This window comes from Rhinolophus sinicus, chromosome 2, assembly GCF_057876585.1.
Source record: "Rhinolophus sinicus isolate RSI-liver-muscle chromosome 2, RSI-T2T, whole genome shotgun sequence".
NCBI classification, from domain to species: Eukaryota; Metazoa; Chordata; class Mammalia; order Chiroptera; family Rhinolophidae; genus Rhinolophus; species Rhinolophus sinicus.
This window is the reverse complement of record NC_142502.1, coordinates 44,630,635-44,642,773: the sequence shown is the minus strand read 5'-3', so window position 1 is coordinate 44,642,773 and position 12,139 is coordinate 44,630,635. Positions and strand designations below refer to the sequence as shown.

Genomic DNA, 12,139 nt, shown 5'->3' with positions numbered 1-12,139 from the left:
GTGTATGTATGTATGTATGTCAATATAATATATGGATTAACCTCTTTTACCTGTCAACAATGGCTCTGGGGGTGACAATTTAAAACATAGACTTCTGATGTTTTAGTATTACCTACAGAAGTTTAAAGGAGAGCATACTCAGTGTCAGGCTCAGAGGCCTAATTTTTTCTACACACAGAGCATACAGCTCAAGGGCAGATGCAAACCAATCAAGCTCACAAGATACTGATCTAGAAAAGAACAGTGCCATCTTATTCCTTTACCATGAAAAATGAACCGGAATACTAGTATCTGCTTCTAAGACTCATTTTTTATTTATTTTTAACATTTAAATCATTCAGTCTAATCAGAAATAGAAGCCATTCCTTGTCTTTAAATTGACTCCATAACTTGTTCCAACCCATAACAGTTTAACTCTGAGGACATTCTTTTTTCCAAGTTCCAGGATACAGAGGCACGTCTACTTTGTCCCATTTATGACCCACACATATTAATACTACATATATATAAATAGATTTCTGAAAGTTAGGTTTGTGGGGAAGGGGGAACTGGAAGAAGGTGGTCGAAAGGTACAAACTTCCAGTTACAAGGTAAGTAAGTACTAGGGATGTGACATACAACATGATGACTATAGTTACCACTGCTTTATGATATATGAAACTAATGGAAATAACGCAAGTTACCTCTTTTTGGCACAATGCTCTTCAATATTGCTGTCCCATCTCTGAGACATAATCAAACTAAGCTCCATTTCTTCTTTTTCAATCTGTGGTTCATTTTCTTCATCATCACTATTTTGGGGATTTTTAGTGTTTCCAAAGGAACAACATGGCGATGGCATCCTATTTCTTTCCCTCTGATATCCATCATTTTCCAAACCAGCAAGAAGATGTACCAGAGCCTCATCAGGACTACTGTCCACTATAAAACAAGTGAAGCATCACCAACGAATAACTTAAGTTTTCTAAATAATTCAACAGTTCAGATCAATTATAAAACAACAACAAAATCATAGCCACTGGCACATGCTGAAAGAATACAGCTGGTACAAAGACTTATATGTGTTAATGCAGCTCTTCCATCAAAGTGTTATCCTTGGACCATCTGCATTAGAATGATTTTGTATCCTTATTAAAAAGAAGATTCCCAGACCCCATGCCATATCTACTGAATCAGAACTTTTGAGGTAGGACCCAGGAATTTGCATTTTAATAAGCTACCCAAGCTCTTATTGCACAATTAAGCTTGAGGAGCACTAAACCAATATAGCCCCAAGGGTTCAATGTTACGAGTATATATAAAATATATAATAAACATATGAATTAATGCTAAGAAAATGCCTTAGAAACAATACATGTGAACACCTTATCCCTTACTAAAGCTTTATTTAGCTCACAGGATAGTCAAACAAAACCTGTAGACGAATAACACAAGAGAGCTTCAAAAGTGGTAAATAACATTACTTAAAACACCTTGAAGACCACAAAGAGATACCACCTCATATGCACTAGGGTTGCTAAAATCAAAGACATAATAACAAGTGCTGGTAAACATGTGAAGAAATTGTCAACCTCAAACATTGTTGGTCACAATGTAAAATGATACAGCTGCTTTGGAAAAAATTTTGGCAGTTGCTCTAAATGTTAAACATAGAGTGTTACAATATGACGCAGCAATTCCACTCCTAGGTATATACCCAAGAGAACTGAAAACATATGTCCTCACAAAAACCTATACGTGAATAATCAATGCAGCATATTCACAATAGACCAAAAAGTGGAAACAACCCCAATATCCATCAACTGAAGAATGGATAAATGAAATGTAGCATATTGATATCATGAATTATTCAGCAGTAAAAAGGAATAGAATATGATACATGCTACAACACAGATGAACCTTAAAAACATTATGCTAAATAAAAGATGCCAGAATAAAAAGGTTACATGGTTCCTTTTTATGTGAAATGCCCCAAATAGGTTAATCAAGAGAAAATAGGTTACTGGTTGCCAGGGGCTAAAAGGAGGGAAGAATGGGGAGTGTGAATGGATAAGGAATGTCTTTTTGGGGTGATGAAAATGTCCTGGAATTAGATAGTGGTAATCGTTGCATACATGAAAATACTAAAAATCACTGAACTGTATATGTTAGAAGGTGAAAGTTATGGTATGTGAATTATATCTTAATAAAAGCTACTGTTAAAAGAATCATGAAGATGGTTTGTTCAATCTAGTACACAATCTTTTTTCTCTATAAAATGAGATAATGCATTCCCCATTTACTAAAATATCAAGTTTCAGGTTTTCTTTGTTGACATTAAAGAAATTGGTTCAATCATGCTACCAGATATAAGACAAAAATGTAGATATTTGCTTATAAGGGCCATTTTGACAAAAATCCATTTCTTAAATCTAGAATTGCAGTACGTTTTATTTCTCCTGCTATACTTAAAACTATATATTATTAGCAAATGATATTATAGATATTTGACTCTCAGATCTTTGAATAACACTGAGACTGCATTTTGAAAACTTGGGCAAGGTGAAATTATATCTGCTGATGACACATTATATTTCTCTAATGTAATGAAATAAGGATATCCCTCTCCCTCTCTTTTTCAATTCCTTAACTTTCTCTAAGTTCCTCTCTTTTAAGTGTTTATTTTTTATAACTAGAATGTAATTTAGGGTTTTAAAGTGATCAGACTGAGCAGAGGTTCAACCTAAACCCTCTGTCTCTTACATTGAGACCTGCTTTCCAGGAAGGGCCACTATTGGCCACCATGTGAAGTTCTCTGTGTGTGTGTGTGTGTGTGTGTGTCTATATACACATATAGACACACACACACACATATATATTCTGATGGAGGAACAAAAACATTTTAGATTTAAACTTCAAATTAATTTTTAATATGGTCTTTTGACCATTTCTTTATGCACATGCCATTCACTTAAAAGAGAAAAAAGTTCCCATTCCTGTCTAAAATGTTCTTGAAATATGACTGTGTACAATAATTTTGGTTTTGTCCCTGTCAGTCAATTTGTGTTTCATTCAAAGAAAATGTAGATAACAGAGAGAGGAAGGACCCAGTAGAGAGCTACGATCACATTTGATGCTGTATTTTATTTGATACAATAAGAACAAAAAAATAGAAGGTGAGCAAGGAAAGAAACATAAAATCCCTATACTAAACAAAATAAGAAGCATGAAGTTCAATGATATCTTACATTTTGCAATAAAATTTTAAATACATTTTTGAAAAAGATGTCATTTAAATTATTGAAATGAAAACTAGCAAATGGCATTTAAGAAGATGCAAGGACACTCAGAAATAACTGTCGTGTTCTACACTAGCCAAAAATTAACTGCTTTAAAGGAATTGTCCAGGTAAATTTCTGATACTCACCAAAAAAGAGTCTATTATGGTATGTGCTTATATTTGGAGAATTTTAATTCAACATAAGCACATTTTACCCCTAAAGCAATATGGTTTTCCTCCAACCAAAGTGAAGTTTAAAAAAAATTATTATTTTCTTTCACAATTTGTTTCTTAGAGAAAGCTGCGCAGAAAATGAAAAACAAAGCTACTTCATTTAATGGAAGGTTTCATTTTTATACTAAGTAGAGCAAGGATTTATTGAACATGCAACATTAACCTCTTCAAATCAAAGGGGGAAAGAATAGCCTCTTTACATACAAACTTTCATTGATTTGAAACACTGAAAATTTATTGGTACAATTGTTACTTACAGAAAACTGGTGACTCACTCAGTCTTTGGGTTAAAGGCTGAAAAGTCTGACTAGATTCCATGAGGTTCAAAATTGCTTCTTCATTAATAAGAGCTTCCTCCACTTTGTGTCTAGTGTGACCTTAAGATGATAAATAATACACAAACATTAAAGCAATGGCCTAAATTTGTTTAGAATTTGTGTAAATCAAGAAACATTACAATGTAAATCTACTTAAAATTTTGAAGTGTTAGTGATATATGTTACATAAAAACATACTAAAACTTAATAAAAGCCACAGGAATAGCTAAGCAGTCACATGGGGGTAATTTAAAAACAAAATACCTTGAATCTGTGAATCACTAAATATTTACAATCTCTATCTAGCTTTTTCAATCCTACCTAGTTTGTACAGTTGTATTACTTTGATAAAAATCACTGCACATTAAAATATATGAAGGGAAAAGAAAAGACAAACTGTCTCATTTGAATAATAAAATTCTTTATTCTCTATGGCTTAAAATTACAAATAAATTCATTTTACAATCATTTTATATTTCTCAGGAAGTTTTCACTTCATGATCTAAAATTGTCTTTCAACATGTGATTTTAATAGAAATTCTAATGTACAGAGGAATTCAAGTTTTAAGAACAAATACAAAATGAATCTTACAATCTAGTCAAAGGGGAGAGACAGAATAAAAGCACATAGCAGCAGGGGAAAAACGGTTATATGGCAAAAAAAATGGCAGGCAGTTATAAGAGCTAACTGGAAAATAGTTCTATTTTCTGCTTCTAGTATTCACATTTAAAATTAAGTGCTTTCAACAATTTTTAAAAGGGAGTTGAAAGCTACAGAAGTTTTTTTAACACATCCTAGGACATAGCTGGGCTAACAGAGTGTATAATCAAAATGAACAAACAAACAAAAAACTGAAAAATAGCTCATCCCAAAAACAAGACAATTGAGAGGATCAGTAAAAATAAAAGCTGGTTCTCTGCATCTAACATAATAGATAAAACTGGCAAGAATGATCAAAATAAAATAGAAAGCATAAATAAATTACGTTAGAAATAAAAGGGGAAATACCATAAAGTAAAACAGATGTTAAATACTGTGAACAACTTTATACCACACACAAGGAAAAATCAGATAAAGTGGATAATTTCTTAGGAAAGATGAGACTTAAAACAGAAATAGAAAGGTTGAGTATACCTATAATCATGGAAATTCAATTAGTAGTTTAAAATCCATTCCCTTTACCTATCACCCCCCAACACAAAAACTACCCACAAAAAAATAAGACTAAGTCTGGCTGGTTTTACAGATGAGATCTGCCAAATCTCCAAGAAATATATTATACCAACGTAATAAAAACTGTTGAAAAAGAGGGAAAGTTCCACAACTCATTTAAACTAGGAGCAAACTATGGATATTTCTCGATTATTAAAAAAAAAGTTAAACTTCTAAACAAAATAGCAAAGTAGATATACCAATGCTTAAAAAAACAAAAACACCATACCACATAGTGACAAAGAATGGTTTATTTCAGGAGTGCAAGAATAGTTTAACAGAAAATAAAAATTATTTTAAACACCACATTAATAGTAAAAGAGAAAAATTGTGATTATTTCAATAAATTCAGAAAAGAACATTTGGTAAAATTTAATTTAATACACATTCCTGATTTTAAAAAGCCCAAACTTTTTAGCAAACAAGAAATAGAAGAAATATTAACCTAATTAGAGTTTACCTATGTCCTGTAGTAAATCTCATACTTAATGATAAAATATTAGAAGCATTCTCTTTAAAGCTAAGAAAAAGACTATTACCATTTCTACTTAATAATATCCTAGAGTTCTTAAGCAGTGCATTAAAACATTTAAAGAAATGTATGAGAATGGGGAAAGAAGTAAAATTGTTATTTGCAGTTGATGACTCCATACACAGAAAATTCAAGGGATAAGACATATAAACTATTAGCACTTAATAAAAGTTGAATATAAGACTGATATACAAAGGTCAGTGAAGTTCCTAAATAGGAGCAATTAGAAGACGTAATTTTTGAAAGATAAAACTTACTGAAATAATCATAAGACACCTGGAATATATCTAAACAAAAGATACAAAAACTATTTTACAAAGAAAATCGCAAAACTTTACTGAAAGACATGAAAGAAGACCAAATATAATGAGAACTATGTTCATAGTTGAAATGATATAAAGATTACAAATGTTCTTAAATTAGTCTATACATTCATTGAATTCCTAATAAAATCTCAACAGGGTTCTTCCCAGGAAAGAAACAATGGGATCCTAAAATTAACACAGGAGAGATTTTTTAAAAGATCAAGAGTAGATAAGACAATTTTGAAACTGAATAAGGGAATTTCTGCCCTTGATGTACACCAATACTTATAAAGCAACCAGAATTACAACTGTATATTAACATAGGGGAACATGACTGAAGTGGGGGCAATTGAGTGGAAAAAAAAAAAAGCTTTTCAATAAATATGTTGGAACAACTAGGTATTTGTATTTAGAAAAAGAGATACAATTAGATCCTAATTGTAAGCACATACAAGACTTAAGGATGAAAACTTTCATTATATCAGGGTAGGGAAGGACTCATAAACCAGGTATGAAAACCAAACCATAAAGAAAAAAAAAAAATCGTTAAATTTGACATTAAAACTGAAGATATGCAAAACACCTCAAAAAAAAAAAAAAAAAAAAAGGAAAGAACGATGGGAAAGAAAGCTAAATATGTATTTTTTGAAGACTTCTAAAGTATAAGTCTAGATGGGGAAAAATATCTTTATTAATACATATAACTGACAAAGGCTTAATTATCAAGAAAAATTAGGAACTACAAATGAGTAAGAAAAAGACTAGTGATCTAATAGAAAATGAGCAAAGAACATGAACAAGCAATTTTCAGATAAAGAAACCCAAATGCTCAAACTTATTAGTAATTAGAAAATGTAGATTAAACTAAGGATATACCACTTCAAAGAATCAGAATGGCAACAAGTTTTTACATCTGATACTATTAAATGTTGTTGAGGATGTAAGGAAATATAAGCTCTAATATATTGTGGGAAGATAAACTTGGATACAATCATTTTGCAGAGCAATTTTGTAATACTGGCATTACTACTATAATGTGACATTTTTATTATGAACACACCTCAAAATCTGAAAAATTAAGCACTATAAATAACAGGGCTGATAGGGGGGGAAATGGTTAAGCCAAAATTTATACAGCTTTGTAACCAGAGCACTAAAAAAATCAATAATTGGTACCTAGGGAGATAATTCTGATCAGTCAGGAAGGCAGCTCAGTGTAGCTGGAGGCTGTCATAATGGATATTAAAAATGCACAGAAAATAATAGTATGGAAAGGCTGGGTACATTTTGATTAGAGTGCAGCTGGCAGATGCCAAGACAGAGCTCTGAGCCAGTAGGCTGCCATAAAGGTGAGCTCAGGTGATAGTGCAACTTGCCACGAGTCAGAGACGGCACCATGCTGGGAGGAAGCCCTGGGTGAAGGTACTCATTTTCAGTTGTTGCTGTTGTTTAATACAGTCAAAAGAGTCCCTGCTGCCAGTGCAGCAGTGAAAAGAGGGCTTCTCCTTTTGTGCTAAAGACTGCAATTCTATTCCTGCTATTCTGGCTCCCCTGGCCTAGAAAAACTGCATATGAAACAACATGACTTCTGAGTAAAACTTCCAGTATTCTCTTATTTCCCAATCACGCATAAGCTAATTGTATTACAGAAACCCTGCTAGTACAGATGCTATCTAGGCGGAGTACAATATATATAACTTAAGACCCAGCAAATTACTCTTCTATGTATCTTCTGTGGAGAAACTCTTGCACATAGCCACAAGATGGCAGATACAACACTGTTACTAACAGTGCAAAAGTGAAAACCATCTAACAGTTGTAAGGTAAACTTGTTTAGTCTTACAATGGAGCACTAATCAGCCGCTAAAACCAATGACCTAGAAACCTGTGAACAAAGACAGATTTCAAAGTTATAATGTTGACATAAAAATAATCAGTATCATTAGTAATGAGACAACTGATAATTAAATCCATAATGAGATGCCATTTCACACACACCAGGATAGCTATATAAAAAAGACAGACAATAATAAGTGTCAGTGAGGATGTGGGGTACTGGAACCCTCACATATTACTGGTAGGAATATAAAACCATACAGTCACTTTGCGAAACAGTTTGGTAGTTTGCTAAGAAATTAAACACAAATTTACCAAATGACCCAGCAATTCCACTCCTTGGTATCCACTCAAGAGAAATGAAAATATATATCCACACAAAGACTTATACACAAATGTTCACAGCATTATTAAGAGCCAAAAAGTGAAAACAACTTAAATATCACAACTGAGGGATGAATTAAGAAAATATGGTACATCCATACAATGCAATGCAGTCATAAAAAAAGTAATGGAATACTGATAGGTACTGATAGATGCAATATGGATGAACCTGAAAATATTACGCTAAGTGAAAGAAGCAAGACACGGAAGATCACATATTGTATGATTTCATTTATATGACAGATCCAGAAAAAGGCAAATCTTGAGAGACAAGAAAGTAAATCAGTGGTTAATTGGGGCTGGAGGTGAGAACAGGTATGACTATAAATGGACACAAAGAATCTTTTGAGGTGAAGAAAATGTTCTAAAACTGAATTATGAGGATGTTTGTAGAACTGTAAATTTAGTATAAATCACTGAATTATACACTTAAAGTGAGTGAATTTTGTGTTATGTAAATTATACCTCAATTAAGGTGTTAAAAAAATATAATGTTGAATGAAAAAAGCAAGTTGTTTAATCTACGCCAAGTAGGACACCACTTACGTAAAATTTAAAACCTAAAATAACAGTATATGTTGTACACGTACATATATAAGAAAATATAAAATCATACATAGATGGTGACAGTTTGTACCAACTTCAGAATAGTGCTCACCTCTAGAGATGACGAAAAGGGAAAGGAATGGGAGAGATTTTTGCTCTATCAATGATATTTATTTCTAAGGAAAAAAATACTGAGCAAACTCAACCAAACACTAATTATCTTAGTGCTAGATATACAGAAATCTGTTAGGGTATTTTCTGTATACCTGAAAAGAAAACCTCACCTTTGCTCAACTCTGTGTCTTTGTGGACTTCCACCATATTAGCCGGTGTACACTGAAGAATTTCAGGAGACAGAACCTCAGAGTGCAATGTTAACTCAGCAGAGAACTCCTGGGATCCATCACTGTAGCCCACAGATCCTGATAACGTTCTGCTTAATTAAAACATATCCTTTATAACAAACTAGATAACAAATCAACGAAATAGTTCTGAGATCAATAATAATAATCACTTACACAGAGAAATCATTCTGTTTGAGAATTTCCTGTAGTCTCTTCTGAAATTTTTTTTCACTTTCTGTTGCTGGCACAAACCTGCGATCTTTGAATTTTAAAAATGCATTAAACAGATGTAGATAACAAATGAAGTATTTCCTTTTTTAAAATAGTAGCAATTTCCTATCCTTCTCTTGATACATATAACACCACCTAAAAGTAGTTCTATTATGTAAAATCAAACAAAAGAGAAATGATTGTTACTGAAGCTATAAAATTAAGCACTTAAAGTCAGTTCAAGTTTAAGTTCTGTAACTTAAATCTAACACAGAAAAACACTGTTCTCTATCTAGAAATTATCTGAATACTCTGAAACTAGAAATTATCCCCTTATAAAATACAGTATTTCTACTTTAAAAGGCATTCAAAATTTATCAAAGCATTTTTAATGTCCAAGACACTGTAATACGAATTGTAAACTTTAATTGGACTTCAATATAGGCTTACTACTGTATTTCAAATAAATTTGCCTTTTGAATTATGTCTTTTATGCTTTTACTTTTCTGTTAGTATTTTCATTGTGTCCATGTCATTTATTTAAGCCCCCTCAAATTCCTTTTAAATGTAGCGGGGTTTAATAATAAATGAGTGTTTTCTTCAGAGCTGTATAAGATAATCAAAGTGAGAGTTTTTATGACATAATCCAAAAAATAATTTGGGGGCAGTATTTCACGGGTTACATTTTCAAAGCTTTAGCAATTACACACCATGTTTCTAAATTGAGATTCATGATCTTCTCTGAGTATTCTATAGCTTATTTGGAAATACAGATGGTTAGAACATACTAGAGAGTGAAAAAGGAGCATAAATGTGGGGCAAGAGGACCAAGTATGGTGAAAACCAAGGACAATGACGATGTCAGTTTTTTATTGGAAGAAAGACAATGAGTGACACTGGAGGTAAAGAATTACTGGTTCAGAGCAGAGTGAAAAATATATATACAGAAAAATTAAAGGTGATTTAAAAAGTAAAATCTAAGGTCAAGGTAAAAACTCAGTGACTTAAACGTTTCTATTAAAATATCTTGTTTAAAAAATCTTTCGAGTACTATTTGGTTTATACCTTGTGATTCAGGTTGGCTAATCTGAGAAGTTTCATTTCTGTTTCTTCGCCGTTGCTTTTCATCTTCCCATATGGCCTGTAGACCAGGGTTTCCACCAATTTGAGCTGTAATCACAACAATACTTCACTACCACAAGGTCAAAGTGAAAAGTACTTGCTTAAAAAAAGAAATCCAAACTTTAAAAAAAATATTGCTTCTTAAGAAAAACACTTACCTACTTTGTTTATCAAAGCAGACAAACTATCCCAACCTACATTTCTTTTTCAGCTTTTATTATTATTTTCCGATTTACAGAAAACAACATAGTGACATTTACACACCTCACAAAGTCTACTACCCATCTGACACCATACATAGCTATTACAATACCACTGATTTTATTCCTCCCTATGTTGTACTTTACATCCTTTCACAACATATTGTTTTAATTATAGTTGACATTCAATACTATAACCTACATTTCTTATGCTACTCCTTTTTGAGTTTTCTTCCCCGTGCTTCCCCAAAACCCACCAAATAAATGAGATTCAAACACCTGATGACAGCTAATAGACTCCCCTCCCAGTATATAAACTGAAAATTAAAAAATTGAAAGTCAGAGTATATTAAGTTTTCTTATATTGGCTAATTTATTTAGTGTTATACTTACTTTAGCTTCATGACTGTGCAAACATACTCATATGAATGAAAATATAAATGAAAAAAAAAATGACTATCTCATCAGAGGTACAGAAGCAATCTTCCTAACATTTTGCATCCTCCTTCTATAACATCTTACTTTCTTAGTAATGTTTTTTTCCCCTACTTTTTGCACTCTACTTTGGTCATTAATTCTTAAAAATAAAAACAAGTATTAAGAATAATTGTGTATATACCTTCAATGTCCAGCCGATTTAAGATATCAGCAGCTACAGCATCTACTTCTAATTCACACGTACTCTGTGGTTTAACACCTTCCAGTATTAAAGAGCTGAATTAAAAATATATTAAAAAAATAACAATAATTAGGTAAGAGCAAATTTTCTGAAGATTTTTCTTATACAATTTTTCATGTTTAGGTGGTAAGCAGAAAAGCCAGTGATATATTAATCCACAATTATTCATGACATAATTGATTCTGTGTATATACAGATAAAAAATGAAAAACAGAAAGAGAAAAATATGAAAATACTATGATATTGACAATTCCATTGAGATCCTTTCGCAGTACATACTATATATTTTGGCTCATTATATTTTATACTGTGTTTCCCTGAAAATTAATGTAAGACTCGGTCTTATGTTACATTATATTATATAAGACCCGGTCTTACATTATAGTAAAATAAGACTGGGTCTTATATTAATTTTTGCTCCAAAAGATGCACTAGAGCTGATGGTCCAGCTAGGTCTTATTTTTGGTGAAACACAGTATATAAGGGGTGTACAATGTTTTAGCATGTGGGTCACATCCAGGACAGAATGGGATAAGATAACAGAGGGACAACTGAGACACGGATCAAAAACCATACACATATGCAATCATTTGCCCAGAGGCATCTTTCTCAGCAATCACAGACAAAATGAGGAGAGAATATATAACAAGAGATGAGGTGAGGCGAGCATATTAAAAAGAGAGCAAATAATACTATTCTCCTTGTCCCCAACTGCTGCTAAGCTGGAGAACACTGTTAAAATTCTCCATAGCTACAGAATTGAGAAACCACATGTGTTCAACAGTGGGATCATAAGTGGTGACAGCACAAGGTCATTAATTTTTATCAGAACTACAGCGGGCTGTTCCCACTAATGCTCTTTGACTCAAACGTGTTTTGTTTTTCATCAGAGCCACAAAAAAGAAAGATTAGGAAACTGTGTAACTGTTCCTACTTGATAGAATGAACATGCATCATC

At 32.4% G+C, this 12,139-nt stretch overlaps 1 protein-coding gene across 4 annotated transcripts in view; it reads right to left on the bottom strand.

Annotated features, from left to right (window-relative positions):
• The window catches only part of REV3L (REV3 like, DNA directed polymerase zeta catalytic subunit), a 152,785-nt gene that overhangs the window by 69,218 nt on the left and 71,428 nt on the right, over positions 1-12,139 (bottom strand). For 2 of the 4 annotated variants that reach the window (XM_019734940.3, XM_088795507.1), the window contains 6 exons: positions 11,122-11,216; positions 10,246-10,350; positions 9,145-9,229; positions 8,911-9,062; positions 3,751-3,870; positions 684-921 (listed from right to left, as the gene is read on the bottom strand). In XM_019734940.3, coding sequence (XP_019590499.3) covers positions 684-921; positions 3,751-3,870; positions 8,911-9,062; positions 9,145-9,229; positions 10,246-10,350; positions 11,122-11,216 — 795 coding nt within the window. The remainder of the gene's footprint in view (positions 1-683; positions 922-3,750; positions 3,871-8,910; positions 9,063-9,144; positions 9,230-10,245; positions 10,351-11,121; positions 11,217-12,139) is intronic. The other 2 variants (XM_019734942.3, XM_019734939.3) reach the window with 1 other exon arrangement.